The sequence below is a fragment of the Psammomys obesus genome, unplaced genomic scaffold, assembly GCF_907164565.1.
Source record: "Psammomys obesus unplaced genomic scaffold, mPsaObe1.curated_primary_1811, whole genome shotgun sequence".
Classification (NCBI taxonomy): domain Eukaryota; kingdom Metazoa; phylum Chordata; class Mammalia; order Rodentia; family Muridae; genus Psammomys; species Psammomys obesus.
In genome coordinates this window covers 25,097,532-25,123,365 of record NW_026585797.1, presented here as the reverse complement: position 1 = coordinate 25,123,365, position 25,834 = coordinate 25,097,532, and the positions used below count along the sequence as shown (strand labels likewise).

Below are 25,834 nucleotides of genomic sequence, written 5' to 3'. Positions count from 1 at the left end.
GCAAACAGTGAAGATGCCAGCAGCAGAGAACGCCCATCTCAGGGTTGTGGGGCAAGAGGGAAGGTGAACGAGTTGGATGGAGGAACTTGCTTGGCTCTGAAGCAAGACAGCATCTAACAGTAGCTGAGTCTGGAGGAGGTAGAGGCAAAGGCAGGGGACATTGCCAAATAGATTCTGTTACCTGCACAGGCAACTGCTTTTGTCTGAAGAAGAGTCATAGATGACTTGATGTTAAGAGGGTGGCGCATGCAGTTTAATGGCTATAAGATGAGACAGGAAGTAGTTATGTATGGAGAATGGAAACCCCAGGTCATTTACATATGGAAAATCCTCAGATATGGGTTATATAAATAACAATTTCAAAGAGTACTGGGTAGGGCAAATGGCCTCATTGTAACCATTTGAATCCATGAAGCACCTAAAGGCCATTTGTTTGTGTTTTAAATATTTTCTAACCTAAAGAGAAGTATTGTATTGCTGAGTCACTACCCTGGCTTTTGCAAATGTAATTTGTCCACGTATTTGAATACATTTAAGCATACAGAATACATCTGTAGTACGAAGCAAAATAGATCCCCTCTGGACTAGATGGAGTTATCCACGTCCATTAGCAAAGGGGGATGATGTCAGTTGTCATTTCGCTCAGTTTCTGCATGTGTGAGATGGTCTGGGTTGATTGTGCCAACTGCAGTACTTTACAGTTTACAGCCATAGTAGGGTTTGTTTTAGATGTTATGTAGCATGTGAGACGAAGCAGATGCACTGTGATGTTTCGGGGTAATTTCATCAGCCGAAAAAAGCAGACTGTGGATGGAGTCATTGCGTTTCCCGAAAGTAATTGAACAGATGCTACTGAGTCCCTGGTGGAAACAATCTTCATTTCAGTGGCTCCCATTTTTCTTTTTTCCATTTTTTTTTAAAGGGCAGAACATTTCCTCTAACTTTGTTAACTCAACAATTTTCAATGGATAACCAGAGAATTTAGTTTTTGTTTGTTTGTTTTGAGACAGGGTCTCTCTGCTTAGCCCTGGCTGTCCTGGAACTCACTGTGTAGACCAGACTATCCCTGAACTCACAGATATTTACCTGTCTATTACTCCCAAATGCTGAGATTAAAGGTGTGTGTCACTATGCCTGGCTGAGAATTTAATTTTTAAAAACCACAGCACTGGGTTTATGTAATGTGGGCGTGTTTCCTTCAGAGAGGTAGGTATAATGGAGGGCTAGAAAGGCAGATCAGAAGGTAAAAGCTCTTGCTGCTCTTGCAGAAGACCCAGATCAGTCTCCAGTACCCACTTGACAGCTCACAGCCGCAAGCAGCTCCAACTCCAGGTAGCTGACACCTAATCCTGACATGAGACTTGGACACAGTGCACATTCATGCCTGCAAGCAAAACACGTAGAAAATAAATAAACCTGAAAAAGAGAGTTAAAAGTGAGTATATTTGAGGTATAAAAATGAGACATAGATCCAGAGGATCTATATCCCCAAACTCGAGAGGCCGAAGCAGGCAATTTTTGTGAGTTCAAGGCCTACCTGGTTTACAGAGAGAGTTCCAGGACTGCCAAAGCTACACAGAGGAGACTCTCCAAAAAGAGAAAGACACTTTCCCCAAAAGAGAGAGGCATACACACACATACACAAATATATGCAAATATATTATTTTTATAAGAGTACATTTAAAAATATTAAAATCACATAAAATATACATATTATCTTTTAAAAAATGTAGATTTTGGTTTATGTGTGGTTATTTGCCTGCATGTATGCCTGGTGCATGGTCAAAATAGGGCATCAGATTCTCTGGCCCTGGAGCTAGAGATGGTTGCGAGTGCCATAGGAATGTTGGGGAACAACAGTCCTCTTAACCACTGGGCCATCTACTTAGCCCCTATTTATATTGTCTTTAAGAGACCATCAAATTGTGAAGTTATCAATTAATTGAGTTATGAACCTAGCATATGTAATCATGGCCTTCTTTATCTTGGTTAGCAGGAGAAATCACTTGATGTTTCTGTTAGCTGATGCAAGTTAGTTATGTAAGACAAGTTAGTTATGTAAGACTCCTTCGGGTTCTTGGACTCAAACAATGTGAGCATTCGTTAGTATCGTCTAGTGATAGCGTTTGGGCTTGAAATGTGGCATCATCGGTGTGACGGGACAGAAGGTCTGCCATACCTTGTATCTGAGGCTTTACGTGCCCGTACCTGTGACGAGGGTACGGTGGCGAGCAAAGCACTGCAGTCCTTGCTGGATACACTTTTCATAGAGATGATAGACTAAGCAAAACGCAAGTGCATTAACCACTCGTACTGAGTTTGCTGTCTGGAAAATAAAAGGATATTAAACAAGGACTTAGGGAGCAGCCGCTTCACATAGGAGGGATGTTCAAGAAAGAGCTCTGGACAGAGATGGCACTTAAGTGTCATGTGATATTCTACCAGGGATAATATGCATCATTAGTATTGTTTAATAAATTGGGTATCAGCCAGAACTCGCCAGCTTATCTTTGCATTTAGGAGGCAGGCTGAGCCAGGCATGGTGGCACACACCTTTGATCCTAGCGCTCTGGGAGGCAGAAGCAGTTGGATCTCTGTGAGTTCAAGGCCAGCCTGGTCAACACAAGCAAGTCCAGGGCTAAAAAGAAAACCCTGTCTCAAAAAAACAGAAAACAAGCCGGGGATGAAAAAGGAGGAGCTTCTGGCTAGGGGAAATGCTTAGCTGAAGAGGCCATAGAGTGACAAAAACCTTCCTGTGTTTGCAAGGCTGTCAGGGAATCTTGAACAGAATGCTTTAAAGGAGAAACATTCAAGAGTGAAGAGGTAAATTAGAATGGCCACACAAGGCTTCGTGGCCATATTAAGGAGACTGAATAACTGGTTGTGTGGAGTCACCCTTAACTGAAATGGAGAAGTGTAAAAATAGCAGTTTAGAGAAGGAATCTGATGAGTTAATTAGGCATGTGCTAGGCTTGGGATGCTTGTGAGACAGTCCAATTGAACCACTAAATTCACAGTTGGGCGTGCAAGTCTGGAGAGGAAATACAGTGGGTTTGGGCTGACATGGAAACTTAAGAGTTCTTGGCCCCAGCCACCGGAAGTATAGACAGAGAGCACAAAATCAGCAAATAGTGGAACTCAGGAGCAAGGGACCAAATTGAAACTCCAGGACTTGGTGGTGTAGTACAGAAAGGGAAGTAGATGGAGGCCAGAGGCGGACGAGTCATAGCAACCAAGTGAGCACAACATTTCAAAGAGGAAGGAATGGCCAGCAGTTCAGACAGCAACAGAGTGATGAGTGAAGATGGACCTGAAGACTGAACCCGACTGGGCAGACATCCTGTCGCTTGACTGGTGCACGTGGTGAAGATGGAAAAGCATCCACTGAAACTGACCACTTGGAAACTGTGGCCACAGCTCCACTAACAGAGTGCAGGTGTAAGGACCTGAGTTCAGTCCCCCGAGCTCTTATAAGAAAAGCCAAGCAGGGAGACAAGGACTTGTAATCCCAGTGCTGGCACACACACACACACACACACACACACACACACACACACAACCAGACATATGCACACCCCCTACAAACACCAATCATATACATAGACACATACACACACAGATACATGCACACGCATACACACACACAGCACACACCCACACGGCCACATACACACATATGCACACACACAGATACATGCACACACATAGACACACACACACACACACACACACACACACACACACCCCTCACTAACTAGTTTAAGCAGTTCTTTTGGAGCCTTGGCTGAAAGGGAAGCCAGAGGGAGATGATGAACTCAAAGAAGGATATTTTCCAAGATGTAGGAGGAGGCGTGAGATTAGGCTTGTTGGTCACTGGGCTCAGTCCATCAGAGACATCCCTCAAGGAGATCAGAAGACCCCCGTGTAAGCTTGGAAGTATAGCAAAGTTTGTCAAGTGTGCATTCAGCATGCTGGGTCATTTATAGCCTGGCCATCTTGGGCCTGTAATGTGTTAGATAGTTTTACTTGTATAAACTGGTGCTGCTGTCACAGGTTCTCTTGAGCTACTTACTTATGGTGCTGGGCACCTTACAAATAGGGCCTCTCTAAGGTCTCAGAACCATCTCATGAGGGAGATAATATTACCTGTGTCATTCCCACAGGCAACAGACCAAGTCTGGATGTACGGTAAACTACCACAGTCAATCAGCTAGCTGGCAAGCAATATGGCCAAGTCTTCTTGACACGTCTGGAAATGGTTGAAGAACTTCTGTGTGTTTTAGTTTACTAAATAGAAGTTCCATGTGTCATTTAAGGACATTAAATGTATAGTTCAGGCTTTGGTAGTATAAACATTTTTTCTTTACTGATAGAAATTTTTAAAAATGAATCAACAGTTTTACAAACTGATTTTAATGTCAGTGTTTTAGTGGAATCTGATATAGATGAGGAACAGTCATTCATGTCTACTTCATGTGGGGACTGCAAATCTTAGTGATACCTGCGGCTGTGCTGGTGTAGCAATGCCATGCCTCTTGAGCACCTCACCGTGGGCTCTTCTCTGAATGGAACATAGGGTACCAGCGGCAGACCTGTTTCTGGTTATTTCTGTGTAGCTCTGAAAACACCATCCTTTTCCTTCTTTGAACTCAGAGTTCCCAGTATCTCTAGGGAGTTTCACAGTGGATTAACATTATGGAAGATGAAGACTGCCAGGTGATATGGTTATTAGATGGTGTCACATGGACACTGAAGTAAAGAGAGACAGCATTTTCTAAGTGTCGCGCTCATCATGTCAATTTCCTACTTTATTGGTGTTTGCCCACATTCCCAGTACAAGCACCATGTCTAACTACAGAATTATAAAGTCTTTCGATGAAAAACTTCATCTAGCCTACCCTGTGAGGACTAGAGTTTCATGACATCACAATAGGCCTTTTCCAGCCTACACTTGACATTTTCTGGATTTGGAAATGCCCCAGGGAATCCCCCAGGTCTATAGTTCCTTACTTGAAAAATTCTCATTAGTAGAAAGGTTTTTTTTGTTTTTTGTTTTTTGTTTTTTCAGATCTTAGTTAAAATGGTCTTCCTTTCTACATAATCCCGTTATTTCTCTTTACTTAGATGCCGCACTTAGTCAAATCTCTCCCTTATATAATATCACTACCACATGTGTTTGAAGACAGTGTCATGTCATCCATAACACTTTTCCAGGTTCAGTATCCTAAGTTTTGAAATCTCCCACCCAAGACAGAGTTTTTACCATCTTGGTGCGGCCTGCCTGATGCACTTACAGCAATAGCACATTATTAACATATAGCAGTTCCAATGGCAACAGTTATGCTCACAGGGAGATAAGATGCATTTTAACTCTACCCCGCCCCCGTCTGTTATTTTATTCTTTCCAAAGATTTTGAAGCTTTTATACTGAAAATCTATTTTGTTCTCCCTGGTTTGACTAAGACACACTACCTGAACACAATGCTTCTGTATCCTTAAGACCCAGTTGGAAAATTTTATACATTGTGGCACACTAGTACTACCAACACTAGTTGGTAGTACTAGTTTTGATTCCATAAAAGTCAGTTTCTGTAAGTTCCTTCATCTAGATTCTGTTGTACAGCTGTTGCCATCTTTTTCTTAAAAGTCAAAGAGAGGTTTTCATGGTCTTCCTGAGACCTTGACATGAACTTTGTCTCAATACAACCAACCTAGCAGCACTGCCAAAATCATAACTGTGGCAGTGGGCACCTACTTCGGTACCCACAGCAGCTGGCTTTTAGCAGCCAGTAATTCGTCCTCAAAAGACAACAAACCAGTTGTCTAATCCCCATTAGTTTATTTTTGTGGAAATCATTATCAGGCTACTCAGTATGCTCTTCCTAGAATGTGGTGAGTTTTGTGTGTTTTGACAACCAGATGAATTTTGTACTTTTTTCCCCCTCTAAACACTTTTTTTGGGGTCTCTCCGGAGATGACTGGTAATGAATGAATGGTGCTACAGCTCATGGTTCTCTGTGATGCTCCAAACCCAACAGGTGATAGCTTTGCTCCCCGTGGGATAACAGATTTCATCTTGTGTTTTCTTCTTTCTCTGAGCCATGGGAGCTTTAGTCCTTTTCAGTTGTTAAGACATTTGCTTTATGCAGCCATGAAACCATCTGGAGCTACAGAATTAATTCGCCTCCTCTCTCACAAGCTAACTTTCCTGTGTGCCACAGGCTGTGAGTCTGCTGGTCCATGTCTTGTCTTCCTCTCAGCATCCCTGCTGCTTTTGGGTTAGTTGTTCAGTGATGTAGTTTTCCATCACTTCTTTTACCTGCTTTTTGTTTTCCTTGCTGCTCAGCTGTGTATCTTTCTTTTTGCCCATTGAAACCTGACTTCATCAGGCGACATCTGCTTCTCGACATGCTTTGTGATGGAGTTTACATAACTTGTTTTTGAAGAACGTTTCATCCCTCTTGAGCCTTTTCCCTTCTGTTCTCTAGTCTTGAAATTGTATTAATCGGTCCTTTAATGTAGGAAATATACAAAGGACTCCCCACAAAAGAATGCATGGCCTAGTGCAAATACTTTGTAAGCAAATAATATATTACTGTGTAAGCAAATAATAGATGCGATGGGATAAGTATTGGAAACAAGGTGATCGCCAAATGTCAAAGGTGTAGGGCAGTAGAAAGAACTTAAAAAAAAAATGGCAAACTGTGATTGGTTTATTTTTGTGGGAATTGTTACCAGGCTACTCAGTATGCTACTCCTAGAATGTGGTGGTTTTTGTGTATTTTAATAACCTGATGAATTTTTTTTTCTCTAAACTTTTTTTTTTTTTTTTTTGCAGGGGGGGTGGGCTCTCCAGAGATGACTGGTAATGCATGGTTCTACAGCTCAGGCCTTTCACCCCACCAGTGGGGAGAGTGGGGAGGTGGAGGCAAGCAGAACTCTGTGAGTTCCAGGCCCACATAGTGGACACAGGGAGTTCCATGACAGCAAGACATTGTCTTAAAGTGGCATTGCGCGTGTCTTCAAGTGTGAGTAAACATTTTCCAGGAAGGAAAGAAGAAGACGGCAGATGAAGAACGGACCACATGGGAGTGCACACTTATGGAGGGACATGGGTTTTGCATGCAACACTGGCATTGAGGTAGGCTCTGGCTTCTCTGAGACAAGTGTAGCATTTGGTTCAGCCCTTTCCTAGTGGCCACTAAATAATTCCATATATTCCATTTAATTTATAGCCAAAATGTAGTAGGGAAGGTAAGGTGAAAACACTATTGAAGACCCAAATCTTCAAGATTCATCCTGAGAATCTCAAAGGCTCTGGGGAATCCCTTCCTGTCTTTCCCATCAATCTCTTCACCCTGTGCTTGAAGGGTTCCTCTGGAGTAAAGGTCACTACTTTGTCACATTGTATACAAAACCATTTTTTCTTGATCAAATTTTTGGATGCTTTCAATCTCCCTAAACATAATACTCACTTAAAAAAAAAAAATCAAAGATTCATGAAACAACCCCAGGATGCGTTTGTTACTTTTCAGGTAAAAACACACATGCAACAGTTCCTTGCTTACTCTCCTACATTTGAAATTATTTTCCCACAGGGTGGGGGAATGAGTCCATGAGGCCACAACCATTGGTTCTAACTGGTCTGTTTGCTAATGGTTAGTAACGAGCGTTCAGTTAGAGCTTATGAGAGAGCCTGGCACTTAGGAATTCTGAAAGATCAGTTTCCTATGAGCTTTGACATGGTGGGCCATGTAAAATTCACAACTAATTGGAGAGAAGTAGTGTGCCAAGTTTACCCTCTGGAGAGTTGCTGCTCTCAGTAGGGGAGTCTTTATCAGGACTTCTAAAAGGTAGCAGAAACCTAGGGTTCCTGTTTTCAGTCTCCTGGTGCTCCAAGCGAGGCCTGTGGATTGTCACTGAGCTGTTTTTCTCACAGCGTCATGTGACCTCGGAGCCACCTTTGACTTCTGCTGTGTATCCTCCCTACTGAAATTCTCTTACTGCTTTCCAGATTTTTGTAGAACTTCGGGTTTGTTTATATCTTCTGTTCATTACCTTCCAGCTTTGAGACATTAGCGATAAGAAACGAGGTTGTATTTTTCAGTGTATAATTTGGGGCTCTCATCTGTCGAAGTTTTGGGTTCCAGAAATTTCACCCTTTGTTAATTTGAAGTCAGAAAGTTAAGTGACCTGCATAGTTTATTTAACTTCATTAAAGATAAAATGAAAAGTTAAGAAACATTTATAGCGAATACGCAATATCGTTCAGTTCAGTGAGCAGACAGCTAGACCCTCAGAAGGATAAAGTATTGGTGCTGGTCTTTTATTTCAGTACAGGTGAAGACAAAAGGTTCTTGGGGACTTAAGACTTTGGCCCATGCCAGCATAGTCTGATTTCTGGCCACCTTTGCCTTCTACATACTAAAAATCTCTTACTGGTGTCAGATTTTCTGGCTATCAGCATTTCCCACATAACACCCCAAGTAAACATAAATCCCTAAAAGGAGCCTGCTTGTTCAGGCCATGCTGCTTCAAGACTTGCTGATCCCTCCCTACCGGGAACTCATCCTGCTGCCGAGGCCCCTCTCTGTGGACAAATGGCTGTGACTACTCCTGACTTAAGCCATTCCCTGCTTACCCTCCCTCTTTGTTTTCAGGTCCTGTAACGTTGTTTCCTCTGGGAGAAATAAAGGACTTTTCTGCTAGGTGGCAACCCCTTTTGGGTTTCCCAACACCATTGGAAAGCACAAATATTTACATTACATTCAGAAATGTAGCAACATTACAGTTATAAAGTGGCAACGAAAATAATTTTATGGTTGGGGATCACCACAACATGAGGAACTATATTAAAGGGTGGCAGCATTACCAAGGTTGAGAACCATTTCTTTGAACTATTACTTAAAAACCACCATGCATGAAAACAATACTGAGAAATGACAGGACCTTTAAAATTAAGTTGCACTTCCCTCTGATTCACATGGAAGAACATTAAAAAAAAACATGTAAGTGGCTTTCTTAGACAAACAAGCGTGGTTACTTGTTTTTTGGGTTTTTTTTTTTTGTTTTTTTTACCAGACCACTCTTAAGAATCTCCTATCTGTGTGTTTGATGTCACCATCAGAGAAAACGAAATGACTGAAAACATAGACAATACTTATTAAATGTGAGTGATCATGATATAGTTTCTCTTTGTGCTATCAGGAAATATGAAAGCTTAGCAGTGTAGCTTATTGGCAGGACACTTGGCCAGCATGCATGAGGTTCTCCGGGTTTGACACTCAGCATTGAAAGAAAAAATATCTAAGGAGGTTTTTATAAAGAGCAACTGGAGATTTTCATTCTCTAAATAATGGATCCATGGTATGTGACATAGATTCACTTTGTTGTTAATTTTTGTAGACTTTTGGGGCTGGAAAATATGTTACAGTTCACCTAAGCCAACTTCTTGGTGGAGGTGAGTTACTGACTCATAGAGGTTGCTATTTAACCAGGGTCACCGGACTCTCTGCTGATGTAAGCCACAAACATTTGCTTTATGAAGCAAATGTTAAAGCAGGAGAGTTCTGCTTTATCTCAACAGACTAATGTCAGCCCAAGCTTTTCTCTTCCTGCGAGACCTAACCCAAGGCTTACATGAAGTAGGCAACTCACTCCAGAAGCCAATCCCTTAGCAATCACTGGCATTCATTGGTTCATGATCTTGGACCAAGACACTCAGGCATCCATTTTATCATCGAATGATAAAACCACCAGCTTCCCCACCACCAGGGAAGCGCAACTCACCACCCTACACTTTAGAGTCATTCACATGGAAAAAACCCCTCACCTCTTATGCAAATTTCACTAAAAAGTAACAAAAAAAACCAGATCAAAGGGCCTTTTAGGGATTTGCTGGGTTTATAGAAAGTTAAAAGTCCAGAATTAGATTTATCTACAGATATTCTTGGATCAGAAGTTCAATGTCATGTGACTCAGCACATCTGCATGGAAGCCCTCTTAGTTTGGGGACTTTTCTACTCTTGGTAAACTCTGATGTCTCAGAATGCCCCACTGTGCAACAGCAGGCGCCGCTAGTGTGTTTACCTGCCGGTCACTTAGGTCTAAGGGTCCTGTGATTGGTTGCCCTCCAAGTGGTCCTCGGATTGAGCCTTGAAACCTTGCAGTCAACAAAGCTAGGCTCAGCACTTTGATTGGGCTCAGTTATGTGTTCCTTTCATTTCTGGACCTGGGATAGTACCCCATCCAAATCTACCACTATCTGAAAGATACTTGAGCCATAACGAAAAAAATCCAAAGAGAAATGGAGTGTTGGGGGTGGAGGCAGGAAAAGTCTAGTCCAAGCTGTCTATCATGTTCGAGGTACTGAACTAGGAAACTGTATTTAAAACTCTTAAAAAGTAGAATGATATAGACGGAGTTTTGATGGGCTTATCGACATGGGTGTTTTAGGAATATTCTTGTCAGTGCTGCAAATCAAACCCAGAACTATACAGGTTAAACATGTACCTCCCACTGAGGACCATCTGAAATCTCACTGGGGTATTTTGAAAGCTGAAAATATTAAGTAATGTTAATGTAGTCCATTATTAAATACATAATTTCTTTCAATAATTTTTATTGATTTTCCTAATTGAGGTGTGCCCAGCCACCGGATTCATTGGGATCTTAAGCAGTGCTCTTGGATAAATTAGAGGACGTTAACTCATCTATTTCAGACGGTAGTGTTCTGTTTCTTAGAACACATCTGTACCAGTCTGGCTGCTTTCTTCTGTGCGGTGTTTAAGTTTGGTTGTGGGGCAAAAAGCAAGAGTTTGTGTATTTTCTGATTCTCTGCTACTTTCCGGGTGCCGCTAATTCAGTTTGATTCTGATGTTAATTCCTGGTTAGTCCCCAGGGCTAATGAGGTTCCATAGATTTAGGTGTTCATCCCCATAAAGATGCCCTCCTCTCACGTGCCAATCAGAAGTTCAAGGTCACTAGGCTTTTGTCTAACAGGACTAGAATTTTGGGGCCTTCCATGATCTTCCCTTCTCCGTGTTAACTCAAGAAAACACCCCACTTACACCCGTGTTTGTTACAAAGGGTGCACCTGCAGAGCAGCACACAGAGGGATGAGTAGGCCAGGGCATGGAATTTATGGGGCGCTGAGCTGCCATGCCCTCTCCAGCCCTAATGTGCTCAGCACCCCAGGAGCTCGCTGGAATTTTAGGGATATTTAATGGAAGTCTCTTTCTGTAGACCTGGTCGATTAAATCGTTGGCCACCAATGACTGACTACGCATTCCGGTCTCTTCTGTCTCTGCTGAGGTCGGGCTTGAAAGCACGGGTGTGAAAACCCCAACATTGCTCTGATTACTTGGGCCTTGTGACATCCATTCCTCATCTCCAAGCTTTTTGGGCTTCTCTCCCCTCCCAGGCCTCCAGTCTCCCCTAGAGCATAAAAGATACTTACTCAGGGCATTCCAAGTGTTTCAGGATATCAGGCCCAGGAACTGGGCAAAGGTCATGTAATTATTTCTTCTACTCCACAAGTGTTCTTTGTGGTTGGATATGAAAAGTATCGTGTACTCAGGAATGGCCACCGAGAGCCCGAATAAGACCAAAATCTCATTGACAGTGTTGAGCTTAGAGACTGGCCCCCTCAGAAATATGAAGGCAAGGGACAGATTTTCTTATAAAAACCCCTTTGTGTTCACCCTCATATACTAATTAATTTTTTTTTATCCCAGCATTCTGCATGAATCATAAGAAAACCAAAAAGAAAGAAAGAATCGGGTTTGCAAGATTTTTTTTTTTTTTTTTTTTTACTCCAATTTGTGGTCAGGAGGACTTCCCAAGGAAATGACTGTAAGATGTATCAATTGGAGAAAAAAAAAAAAAAAATACATCCAAGACTTTGAATGGGCATCTTGGATGTAAATCGAGGCCATCTGCCAAAACTAATTTCTAAAAACTTTAAACTTAATGTTAGATGATTCTTTCTCAAGTATGTACAGTGGTGGGTTATGAGGCCGCCTGGCGCTTATGGCATTGGCAGTCCATAACGGGAGCGGGGGAGATGGCTAGGTGGGTATAGTACTTGAGCTGGCGTCCCCAGAACTCATGTAAATGCTTGGCTTGGTAAGACTCACTTCTGTAATCTCCTTGGGACTCTGCTAGAAGGTGGAAGGCTGAGGGAGGAGATTGCATGAAGCTGATGGACCAGGTGGCCTAACCGTGTCAGCCAGGGTGGAAGTCAAGGTCTATCACCCGTGGCCGTCCTGTGATTTCCATAGTGGGACGGCAGCAGACGCATGCGCACTTGCCCTCACATCACACCCAGGTCCTCGCGAGCATACACATGCAATTCCTTGTCAGGCTCTTTAAAAGTAAGTATTTGTGTGCCTACGATCATTCAAAAGCAATATAAAATGAATAGGACTTACTCTTTAAGGCGAGGGGAGAGGGAAAGTTTCAGCTACAGAAAGTTTTAACTCCGTGCCATTCGTGTTTGTATTTTCCGAGCATGTCCTCTGCTGCTGCTGTGAGCGGGCTCCACGTGCTGGGCCTGCAGAGGATGGCTTGCACTAAACAGGCTGTTTTCAGGCTTTAGCTTCTGTTCCTGCCATGCTTATGCGGTCTAAGCAGTTATCAGGAAGAGAAGTTAAGGAAGTGGCTCTCAAGCGTCCTACTGCTGCGACCTTCAGTACAGTCCCTCACGTAGTGGTGACCCTCCCCACCATAAAATCATTTCGTTGCTCTTTCATAACTGTAATTTTGCTCCACCTGTTATGAATCGTAATGTAAACATGTGTTTTTCGGTGGTCTTAGGTGACCCCACCCCCAGGTTGAAAACCACTGAGTTAAAAGCTGGGACTAAGAGTTCTTACATCAATGGGTCACAAAACAAAACAGAGATGTGGATGTGAGAAAGGGATTGTTTTTGGGGGGGGGTTGTTGGCAAGGATGGAAGGGTGATGGATGAGAGGTGAGATTAATCAGCGTGCATATGCTCATACACAAAATTGTCAAAGACCAGATTTAATATCGCCGGTGTGGGGGGGCGCTGTTTGTACTTTAAAAAGATCCTTGGCTTTGCTGTAATCAGAACATCAAATAAGTGGCATTGGTCAGATGGAACTGTAACCCCTCGACACTGTACATGTTAAACTTTTCTTCCAGAACGCCCACTCCGAAAAGGCAGGTTTAGAGGTACTGCAGACAGAAGGTCACATTTGCGATATTCTCGGGAGACAGCTTTGGGGTGTCAGAGCAGTCATGTTCACAGACCTTGAGCTTTCTCTCACGAAATTCCCTCTTGGCCAGTCATTGCCACAGTGAACTTTGTCTTATGGCCTCGGACAGTGCATTCCATACATGCAGTCATGACACGATAATGGACGCTAAAGCAGTGATGCGATGCTCCTCACCATTAGGAATAGAGCTGGGCTAGGGCTGGAGGTGGAACCTGCTTGTGACATGTTTTCCTAGTGTGCAGGAGGCCCCGGTTCCTAATGCCACCTCTCAGAAGACAACCCAACACAAAAAACCACACCAGGCCGGCACAAAGTCTCCTAAGAATGTCAGGAGCAGGGGTTTATACCTGTAATCCCCACTCCTGAGAGGCTAGAGGCAAGAACTGAACCTCGAGTTCAAAGCCAGCCTGAGCCATGGAGTGACTCCAAGCTACAGACCCGAAACAAATCTGAGGAGTATTGCAGCCTTGGTATGAGCCTCAAAAACATTCAGATCCGAGTCTCCCAGAACAGGAATGTCCCCTTTCATGGCAGAGGAGTCCGTGTAGACAGGACTAAATTGAGAATCTGGGGACAGGGAGGGTATGTGGGTGAGTCCTGTACATAGTCACAAGAGTGCAAATAAAGGAGCCGGCGGGAACTGGACTGCACAAGGAAGGAAACGTGCCACCGAAGTGAGAGTCTTAGGCTTCTGACTCTGAAGGTGAAGGAACAGGGCGTAAGAAAGGCCAGCTGAAACAGGCGAGCGCAAAGATTGGGGGTGGGGAGGGTGAGATCCTGCCTGTTTCTTGATTTCGGTCTGGTGCCGCTGACTTCCAACGCGTGATCTCCAGAACTGTCAGAGAATATGTGTCTTTCTGCTTGGTTTTGCTTTGTCTTGTTATTACATTTATTTGGCGTGTATGTGTGTGCGGGCGTGAGTGCATGTGTGTATTTATGTGTATGTGTGTGTGTTTGTGTATTTGTGGAGGTCAGAGGACAATTTGCAGGAGCTGGTTCTCTCCATGTGTCCCAGGGATTGAATTCTGGCCATCAGGTTTTTGGCAAACACCGTTACCTGCCAAGCCACCTTGCCAGCTCCACTCTGTTGTTTTAAACCATCAGGTCTGTCACAGTGGCCATAGGGAATTAATACTGCTGGCCAGTGAATCACACTAAAATAGGAAAGACCTGTGGGTGATAGCGCTGTAAAGCAAAGGTGAGTAATCAACTTGTAATTCTTAATATTGCCCTTTTGGACTGTGATTAGATTGCTTTGCTATGTTTGTCAGCTTATTCTTGGTTCACAAGCAATAAGATCAGTATTTATACATCGAATGATTATACTTAATCCAAAGACTTGATTCCTAATCATCCCCTCTACCTTTCCAGCTCCCTCTCTCCCAAATCAAGCCCCCCTGTGTGGTTCCCAACTTTGGTTTGTAGCTGACAGATACATACATCAAAATGATGCAACTTTATTTTTTTTTTCAGTTTTTGCAATGAGTCTATTGGCATTAAGTGTATTTTTAATGTGCAGAGGGTTTTTCTAAGTCTAACCCCACTGTGTGCGGAGAAACACTTGTATCACTGCTCTCCTAATTGTAGGTTTCCCTAGAACTCTTCCACTCTGTGACCTAGCACCTAGACTTTCAGAAAATGGAGCCATATCACTCAGAGGGCCATAAAATGCAGGCAGCAAAAGCCTGTCTTGTTTGTTTTGTTTTAATTGGAGGCAAACTTTTCATCCTGTATGCATCCACTTTGCAGCCTTTTTAATGGAATCGTGGTACTGACGGTAGCTGAAGGAGGTATCGGGAATGTCCCATAAGAACCCACTCCAAGACCCCTCTGACTTGAGAAGTTTGGAGCCAAAGTACAAAGCCAAACTTGTACTTTGGTTATCAGAGGCCCACCACAGTCTTTGTACAAGAAGAAACTCTTAGAAAACAGACACTGTGTTCTTGTGGCTTGCTTTAGCATCAAACTTACTGGTCTTTATTAAAATGCAGTTGTTCATTGGGACCAAGGGAAATTTTTGTGTACCTATATCCAGAGATATCGTATTTAAGAATCAAGTTCCAGCTCTCCTGGTCTTTTGACTCCAGACTATTTTAATTTGTCCTCATGGATTTTTCTTCTCTCTGTGTGTGTGGGTGGGGGAGGGGGAGAGAAAGAATCTCATTTTTATGATTCAACATAGTGAAGAAAAGCAATGCATATCTAAAATTTGTGATACTAAAGTTGGCTATGTCTACAGATTTTTTTCAGTGATTATTCATAGTATTTGTTTTCAATTGGCCATAACTCCAAGGCAGAATTTTCATAAATCATTTTTAATCATTTTATTTTATTGTTAAGTGTCTGGTGTGTGTGTGTGTGTGTGTGTGTGTGTGTGTGTGTGTGTGTGTGTACATTCCTGCATCTAGTATCCTCAGAGGCTAGAAGGCATAGGATTCCCCAGAGTTGGAGTTGCAGGTAGTCATGAGCTGTCCAACATAGGTGTCAAACTTGGGTCTTTTGTATAAGCAGTTCATGTCATTAACTGCTGAGCTCTCTCTAGTCAGACAGATTTAACAAAAAAAAAAAAAAATGCCTCCCTTAAGTTTGATTTTAGTTGGCAAATACCACAATTTTGGATTTGCAGGAAAGCTGAACCTCTATTTATGAAACCATAAAATGAACTAGAATGTAAAAAAAAAAAAAAAAGGTGTTCTTTTAGAAATAACAAGTAGTCTGTGTTAGTAATTGTTTTCTCAACAAAGTTACGAACATACATAAGGAAAAGAACATGAGCATGTATTAATGCCTGTGATATGCTGACTGTCTTCTTTATGTGTTTTTTATGTTCTGTCATTAACTTGGGTCCTTGGAAATCTCCCAGGAGGAGTAACAGCAGCAGCGTAGATGTAGCTTGTTTTCCAGCTCCCATGAACTAAGAACACGTTGTGTTTAATAACAAGCCTTTCCTCCACCATTTAACCATCACAAAAACCATCCAAAGTTAATTTTTATGTCAAAGACAATGAACCCAAGGCCAAAAATGTGCACCTGAGGAACCAAAGAATGTTTGAGCACAAATGATTTTATACAATTGCTGGGCTCAGTCTGTTGTTTTCCCAAGCCTGTGTGTGGCAGGAGTCTGGCTTAGACAACCAAATAAAACACTCTACATTCTAGGTCAGCTGATCTGGTGGCAGGGTGTAGCCAAAGAGCAGAGGAGCTGAGCAAAGTCTCTCCAGGGAGATAGATCAGCTGCCTCTGATACGCAGAAAGGAGTGGGGCAGGGTGGGGCTGGTTGGCCATGAATTCACTGCCGTAGTTAAGTCCAGAAGAAAGAACATACCACTAAAGGAAGACTTGGCAAAATGTTGCCGTATCAATGACATTTATTGTGTTTCTATTCTTTCTTTTCTGATTACGAAAGATACTTGCCCCCCTCCATTTTGAAAGAATTCAGCACCAAATTATATTAATTATGGAAGTTCTACTGTCCTCAGTGGCCAGCTGTAATCCTGAATCCACCAAACTTTACCTGTGTGTGGTTGGTCTGGGAGGATCTTGTTGTATTTTCCATTTATTTTCACAAACTGAAGTAACACTAGAATGTTATGTAGCATCTTTCATGAACTAGTGTTATAAATGTTAGAATTTATTTCCCTAGAAATCAATTTCAGGGAGAAGTTTTGTACGAAAAGGATTGACTACACAGTTCCATGGTTGTTCAATTTTGCATCTTATATTTTTTTCTTTCTAGAGCTATTAGCCTCAAATTATAAAGCCGTGGGTGTTTTGTTGTTGTTGTCTTATCTTAATAGTATTTTGTTTTGTTTTGTTTTTTGAGACACTTTAGAAATAGATGATACAGCATATTGGGTTCTGGACTTTCTGGGAAGTCTATAGTAGAAAGAAAATACTCCAGCTGTGAGCCAAAAGTTAAACACAGGGACGTATAAGACTTTTAAGTAGGTTTAGTATAAAATTAATTTTTTTTTTTTTTTTATAAATCAGGATAGCTTTAACACATTTCCTAATATTCTCAGCCAAGTATAACTGTTAAAACCAGGCAAGACCTTAAAAAAAAAAAAAAAAGTCCCTTTTCTGTTTACTTTACCACAATTCCAAAGGAAGCCACAGAGCTGATTAAAGAACCATGATTAGAACCCAAATCTGGTTTCAAGTCAAATTTTGAGCCAGTTTTCATCAACCTTGCCAAGCCATCCCTTCTCTAAAAAGAGTTCATAGAAAGACCTGGAGGGGACAAGGGCTCCAAAAGGAGATCAACAGAGCCATAAAAACTGAGCCCTGGGGGCCCTGAAGAGAATGATACCCCAGCCAAGGCCAATGCATGGAGAAGACTCAAAACCCCCTATGGGCTCAGATGTAGCCCATAGACTCAGTCTCCAACTGAGGTCCCTAGTAAGGGAGGGGCAGGGAATTTCGCTGGCAGTTGCAGGCTCTCTTATCACCTCCCCCTTGGGGGTGCAGCCTTGCCAGGCCACTGAGGAAGAGAATGTAACCAGTCCTGTGAGACCAGATAGGCTAGGGTTGGATAGAAGGGGAGAAGGACCTCCCCTATCAGTGAACTAAGGGGAGGGACATAGGGGGAGAAGAGGGAGGGTGGGATTGAGAGGAGATGAGGGAGGGGCCCGCAGCCGGGATACAAATTGAATAAATTGTAATAAATGATAATAATAAAAAAGGGGAAAAAAAGGTTTCACACACACACGCACACACGCATGCACACACGCACAAACACACAAAGAGTTCATAGAATTCCCCAGCCCAGACCATTGTATTGTAAAGCCAAAAGAGACGCAGTGGTGTGTAAACATCCTTAGCAGAAGCAGCCTGCCAATTCTGTGGAAGGAGGAGCTAGCCTTGACTTGTGAACTCCTGCTGCACAGCTAAACTCTACCCTGTGACCTTGGGAAATGGTCCCAGCTTTTCTCAGCCTTTCTTATCTATGAAACAAAGATAAAAATGCCTGCCTCCTGCATTTGTAAAGTACACATAAGGTAGCCAGCTTTGCAGCTCAGCCCCTTAGCTTCTGTTCAAAGAAAGATCTTCCAAGGTTTTCTTTTTTTTAACATTTATTTAGTTTTTATTTATGTGTATGAGTAGTCTACCTACATGTATGCCACTGCCTGACACGCATGCCAGAGAGGTAGCTGGTTCCCTTGGAACTGGAGTTACAGACTCTTGTGGGATGCCATATGGGTGCAGGGAATAAAACCCAGGTTTTCTGAAAGAGCAGTCAGTGCTCTTAACCACTGAGCCATGTAGACTAGACTGGCTACTCAAACTCACAGACATCCACTTATCTCTGCTTTGTGGGTATAGGATCAAAGGCATGTGCCCCTAAGTCCACAAGGTTTTCTTGATAATCTTTTTGAAAAAAAAAAAAAAAACTAAAATTCTGGGTAAAATTTGTATGCTAAATTCTTATAGAAGGAAAGACTCTCCAAGATTTCACTACATATTTTTGAAGTTTAGATATACCTCTCGTACTCGGAATAAAAATTTAAAACCAGAAAAAAAGAATGCAATGAAAATTTTCTCATTGTCTCCTCTCTGTCGTTAGTAACTTTATTTTTTTGTAAACTCACTTTACCATGAGTACGTCTTGTGTACGTCTTGTCTGTAGACACATCCCAGGCATATACTCTTTATGCTTTGAATACAGTTACCATCTTCCCGTCTCCTCTAGCTTCTGCTGTTAGTAGGTGGGATCAGAGCTGACGTCAACGGTAGGGATGTTCTACGCGTGGCCCCATAGTATTGCTAGCAGATGTACATTAAGTGCTTGAAATGTCTTGACTTTCTTTTTATTAACTTTTTACCGATTCTTTGTGAGTTTCACATCATGCACCCCCAATCCCACTTACCTCCTCATCCTTTCATATCTGCCCTCCACCCTTGCAACCTCCCTCACCCCATGAGCAAATAAAAACAAAAATAATAAAAATTTTAAAAAATAAGCAAAACAAAATATAAAAAAGATAATTTCATTGTGGAAGCTGTGGTGTGTCACAATGTGCTTCACAGTATACCCTTTTGTCCAAACTTCTTTGTTTGCAACATTGATTGTAATGACGAATTGAGCTGGTCGGAGACCTCTTGCTTCTTCTACACCATCAATACTGGAGCCTCTTGGGTATCCTGTTGCGGCCCTGTGTCGTGGAGCTCTCTTAGCTTTGGATCTGCAGGACCAGCCCTTTCATGCGCTTCACCAGTTCGTAGATGAGGTGTATGCTGAGGTGGGCCAACCCAAAGCTCTGGATCTAGGACTGGGTGGTAGCTCAGTTGGTCAGGCCACCAGCTCTCCTGCATTCGCACCACCAGGGGGAGCTCTTCGGCACTGCCCCAGCTAGCTCGCCCAATGCTGCAACTGACAAAGGGCTAGGCCAGCTCTCCCTTCTCTCACACCCTCAGGGCTAGCTCACCCACACGTTTGCCACCAGGGCCAGCTCTACTGTGCTGCCCAGGCAAGGTGCAGGGTCTGCCCTCCCCAGTGCCGCAGCCTGTAAGGGGCAGGGCCAGCTCTGCAGAGCCCTTGGGCATCAACACGGTCCCAGGAGACAGCCCAGACCAGGGACTCCACGCGGCCTTTAGTGATCGTATGAGACACAGACATCGACACAGACCCCTGCTGCTTCATGGCCATGAACCCAGCCATGGCCCTCAGCAGGAGCGTGGGCCAGGCCGGGACTTCACCGTGGCCTCAGGTGGCATGGCAGCTTACTCACAACAGGCTATTTCTCTCCACCCCGTGTCTCCAGTTCTCTTCATAATGCTCAGGCGATTCTGCTTCTCTTTCTGCCCCTTCCCTCCACTACAGACTTTCCAACTGTGGTGACCCCACCGCCGCAGGGCCACAGGCTGTCTTCTCCTGCCCGGGCCTTGTAGCGTGGGGGCAGGCAGGCCACTGGGTTGAAATCTTACAACTGAACTTTAACTATTTAAATAACTGTGAAAGATCTTAATTAAATTTAGTAACCAGGGCCAGTAAGGTAGCTTTTTTTGCTAAAAGGGCTTGCTGTAAAAGCCTGAAACCTGAGCTCGGTCCCCAGAACCCACATAAACGTGGAAGAAGAGCACCTCGTCCACAGAATTGGTTGTGGCCTACATACAAGGGCCACATACATAAACATGTGTATATATACATTTTCTGTGATATGTAATATATGTGATATGTGAAAACCCATCCACAAACAGTGCTAACATATACAAAGTAAATATTAATACAGTAGCCGTGGGTGGCTGGCCAGTGGCTGTCTTATGTGATAGCGCAGGTTCTGTGGTATGGTTTCCAGAGACATGTAGACTTCAAATTAAAAGTCAGATGTTCATATTAATTGAAGAGGGCTGTGGTTTTATTTATTGAGAACTGAATTCAAGGCTTTCTGAAAGCTGAAGTATTTTTATCACAAAGCTGTATCCCCAGCACACCTATTCCAATGTATTTTGAATTATTCGTAGCACGTTTCTCTTCCAATCAAATCTCTGCTGCAAGAGACAGATGTCTGTTCTTGGAAACCCAGTGCTAATCAGGGAACGGTGTGAAGGGGCACGTTTGCGGGGGAGTGATTTGAAGCCCAGTGCGGACATGAGCTGCTTTGGGTGTTCACCGTTCACAGAGCCACAGTGAGGTAGTTAGAGCGAAGCCTTTGCTCGGCCGCAACCAGCCGTTAACAAGAGGAGCCCTTGCCCTCATGAAGGTCTCACTGCACGTACCCATGCAAGCTTTGGTTTGGCTGTGCTCTCTGTAGCTCTCTGCATGGACCCCAGGGAGGGGACTTCGGAGTCGGAGAGGAACGTTTTCAAAGCCCTGTCTCATGAATGCCAGTGTGGCAAACTCATTCCCTGTCCTTTAGGAAGCTGCTTTCAGTCAACTGTACAGATTGTTTAACGGTCCTGTGGCAAGGACAGGAATAGGGGGAGAAGGAGGTATGTTTGTATAGTGTGGGTACCTTTAATGTAAAAAAAAAAAAAAAAAGCTACAGATCCCAAATAAGCAAGCTGGCCACTGTGGGAGGACGAAAGTCCAGATCATGGCCTCCTTTGCTCTGGGGGAAGGCCTATCATTGTCATCTCCCTTTTCTTCTGGCTTTCCTCCTTGCTCCTCGGTGAGGACACTTAAGTATTGTTCTGACTTTCCTACAGTTTAAGTGTTATAGTAGAGTACAGTACCACTTACATAATAAAACAAGCAATAATGGGAATGAGCAAAGCCATCCCGGCAGAGAGTCTGGCGTGCTCATTGGGAGTAGACCCAGAAGAGACTCAGGTGTGCTGGAGAGGCTGAGCAGCCAGAAGGACGAGAAAAAAGATTGTTCTTGTACTTGTGATTTATTTTAAAGAAAGGTTTGTTTTCTCCACTTTTACCTATAGCAATCAAATGCTAAGTGCACTTCAGCAGTTTTTAAGCTGAGCTCAGGCTGAGTGGGGAACCCCGTCTCAAAAACTAAGGTAGCCAGTTAACAAGGAATATACCTCATGTTGAACTGGCCTCACACACAGGCATACATAATTGAACAGAAATCTGAACACCCACACAGACATGTACTTAGCACACACACATACACACACACACACACACACACACACACACACTAGATGAGATAAAGGGAGTTTATTTTTCTACAGTGCATTTGCTCCAGTTAATCTCTGTGCAGCTATAGCAAATTCGTATTGAGAGAATAAAGTTACTGTGAGAGGGGCTGACTCCCAAAGACAAAGGAGAAAACTTAAAAAGCTCCAGAAAGCAGAGCCTGAGGACTACTAACTCTGCTACATTCATTGGGCCACCAGTCACACAACCTTGGAAAAGGTGGTAGGCATCTATTTCTGTGTTTAGAAGGGCTTCCTGTCAGGGCTTAGGGATTGCTCTGATTGCCAGCTGCAAGACCAGAGTGTTCCCATTAGTTATAATGATAACATCCAAAAAGAAAAAAAAAAAAAAGATTACTCTATTCAAAGCAAAAACTGATTTTAGAAATTCTAGAGCACTAATGTTCACTCCTTTATTCCTAAACTACTTGGTGTTGCCATTTTCTAGCATTTGTCCCCTTCTGAAGCAACAACTGTTTGGCTATACCACTGACAATAGTATTCTGTAAAGAAAGAGAGAAAATAAGTAAAAACAATGTATCCATTTTGTAATTCCATGAGTGAAAATTAGTGTCTAATGAGATGTCCCCAAACACTGCTGCTGCTTATCAAAACACATGCTCCAGATCAGAGTGGAATTAATTATCACCAGGAGAGGGTGAAGTGGGGACATCAAGTGGAAAAATCCAGAACATAAAAAAAAAAAAAACAGTGTATCTCAGGAGATAGATAACCAAGCTAATTTTATGCACCTGCTATCTTCTAGAAAAAAGAAATTATTTTTGAATGATGTGAGAGGTTCATTTCAAGCAAGTTTTGATGAACCAATACATTGAGCAGAACCAGCCAGAGCACCACTAGCCAGCATTTTTGAGGAGTACAGGTCTCTGCAGAGACCACTCCCTATAAAGAGATGCTTTATCTCTCTATGGAGCCAGGTCATGCACATTAATCTTCATACAGTAATTTGATCAGAAAAGTTTTGTTTCCTTAGGGGCATTTATCAGCCCTAGCTTCACAAAGAACCACCTATTCTCTTACCAGTAAAATGGCTTAAAACCTTATAGAGATAGTAATGTACTCATTGAAAATATTCCCTTTTTGTAGTTCTCTACCTTTGATTTGTAATTGTGTGTGTGCACTGTTTGTGGTGTGTGTGTGTGTGTGTGTGTGTGTGTGTGTTTAACCAAACATACAAGTGGATGAGATGTCTACTCCCTTGCAACTTTTCCCAGCTGTCTTGTCTTTTAAATAGTTTACACAAATAAATTAAAATCTTAGAACCAGACTCCTTGGTACTCACTGAAAAACAGTGCATAGCATACTTGCCCACTTTCAGCTCTCACTTTCAGACCCCATCTTGTGCAGCTACGTGCAGGCCCTTTGCACGCTGCCTCAGTCGCTGGGAGTTCATATGAGCGTCAGCCTGGTTGATTTAGAAGCCACTGTTTTCTTGGTGTCCTCCATCCCCTCCGGCCCTGAAGTTTTCTGCCTCCTCTTCTACAGGGTTCCCTGAGTCCTGAGTGCAGGGGTTTGATGCCAACACCTCCTTTGGGACTGAGCGTCCCAAGGTCTCTCATTCTCTGCACACTGTCTTACTGTGGGTCTCTGCATTTGCTGCCATGTTCAGCAGAAGGAAACTTCTCTGGTGGATGGGGCTGAGCAAGGCACTGATCTATGAGTGTTCCAGAAGGTCATTAGGAGTCTTTTATTTCTCCATTGTTTCCCCTCTCTCTCTCTCTCCCTGGGCTATCCAATCTCCGGTTTCTGTTCACCCAACAAGTGCTGGATATGGGCTCCATCTCAGGGAGCGGGTCTTAAGCCGAATCAGACATTGGCTGGTCACTCCCACAAGCTTTGGGCCTCTGTTGCACTAACATATCTTGCAGGCAGGACACCATTGGAGATCCAGGGGTTTGTAGCTGGGTTGGCGTTTTATCTTTCTCCTTTGGGAACTAGTATAGGAAGGTAGTATAGTACCTTCCTATGTGGACCACAGATGCTAGCTCGAAGGGGTGAAGGCCCTATGTGGGCACCGGCTTGACTTCTCCATGTTCAGTCAGCTGTGTAGGTGCTTTCTACAGCAGGTGAGCCAGAGACAAGAAAACCATGTAACTAACAGAATGCGAACTGCAAATCTGAAGTCTCTCCCTACCGAGGCAGAAGAAACCTAATCTCAAAAATTTTTACATGCAAACAGAGTGTCTAGGTACTCGGGGTCCCTAGGGGCTTCTTCTGAAAACAACATATGCTCTGTAGAACGCAAACTTTCTCAAGGACTCATTGAAAGTGCACATCAGTTCATTGCAGAGCATCATCCCTTGGAAAGCATGTGCGGGGGCCTTCATTCAGTGAATGATGATAAACTTCAGCAAATAGGCCTTGGCCGTGGCTGTAAGGAACTGAGAGTGTCAACCATGTGCACCCGGCTTGCACCCAGTGCTTATATTAGCCATCACAATGGCTCTTCCTAATGACTGTTCGTACTGTTACTACGGGATTTCAGATTTCAAGAAATATACTGTAGAGCTCTTATCTTGTGTATAAAGAGTTACCCAAACCGGAGTCAGGCCTTACAGTCCTTGGTACCACCTATAAGTCAGTATAAAACATGTTTCATACCTGCTTGTCTCTCAGTTCATAGGTACAACTGAAAACCACAAACACGTTAAAAATATACAATGCCCCGAGCGTGGCCTTATAGATGGGTTACTGTATCTTGCTTTAAAAACAGTACTCGCCTGGTAGTGGTAGTGCAGGCCTGTAATTCTAGCACTTGGGGGGCAGAGGCAGGTGGATCTCTATGAGTTCCATGTCTGCCTGGTCTACAGAACAAGTTTGAGAACAGCCAGGGCTACACAGAGAAACCCTGTCTTGAACCCCCACCCCAATACTAGTCATTTCAGAGCCTATAGGAAAACATTTTTCTGAGAGCTAGAACACATCCCATAGTTCTCTGAGATTGAGTATTGTGGATGCAAAATTGAGCAAAAAAAAAAAAAAAAACCCTTGGTCTTCATGTGGTTAGAAAAAAAAATAACTTGAATAATTTTATGAGACTCTGTCTTCAAACTATGAATTACTACGACCTCTTCTTTCTCCTCCTCTTCCTCCCTCCTTTCCTTCTTCTGTTAAGTGAAAATAGAACTGAGTATAAAACTCAGTGGCAGAGTTGCACAAACCCTGGGTTTAATCCGCAGTTCTACCAACAGAAAGGTGGAGGAAGACACACATTTAGTGGCACATGCCTGTAAGCCCAGCACTTGTACTTCTGGGACAGGGTAACTGAAAGCTTAAAGCTAATCTGTGTGCTGCATGCCAAGAGTTGAGAGAGAGAGAGAGAGACTGAGAATACCATATAGTGTATTATATATCAGATAATCTCATTTCAGAGTCTCACAGCATAAAATGAGGAGGGCTTGTAACAACTTCTTCAATGTTTCCCATTTTTCATTCATAGACTAAAAAAGAAAAAACAAGCCAAACAAAATGCAGAGATATCCTCAGCTGCAGCCACAAGGAGCCATCCCGGGAAAGAAGATGCTAATTCAGTCACTTTGGAACAAGACAAGTCCAACACTGCAGTGGAGGGGGAATATAGCACTGATGAGAAAAAGAAGAGAAAAAACAATCAGTTAAAGGAAATCAGGCGCACGGAACTCAAGCGGTACTACAGTATTGGTGAGTACTGCTGATACTGTTGAAGTATTTTCTTTAAAAGCCATGAGATGAAGTCTCACCAAAGAGTAGACAGACTTGCTCTGGAGACCCTGAACTTGGTCCAGATTACGACAGAGCTGCAGAGAGGTGTGTCTTCTTTCTGTGTTTAACATAACTTCCTGGTGGGCCTGGTGGTGCTTGTGATGGTTGGTGTCTGCGAAACAGGACCCGGAATGACCTGGGATGCAAGCCTCCAGGCACATCTGCAAGGCATCATTTAGCCTGTGTGCATGCCTCCAAGGGATTCATTTGATTAGGTTAATTGAGGTGGGAAGATCCAT

General features: G+C 43.1%; 1 protein-coding gene across 5 annotated transcripts in view; it reads left to right on the top strand.

Moving 5' to 3' along the window:
- Ncoa7 (nuclear receptor coactivator 7) overlaps window positions 1-25,834 on the top strand; it is a 138,085-nt gene that overhangs the window by 37,697 nt on the left and 74,554 nt on the right. For all 5 annotated transcript variants that reach the window (XM_055599332.1, XM_055599334.1, XM_055599333.1 and 2 more), the window contains exon 3: window positions 25,294-25,514. In XM_055599332.1, coding sequence (XP_055455307.1) covers window positions 25,294-25,514 — 221 coding nt within the window. The remainder of the gene's footprint in view (window positions 1-25,293; window positions 25,515-25,834) is intronic.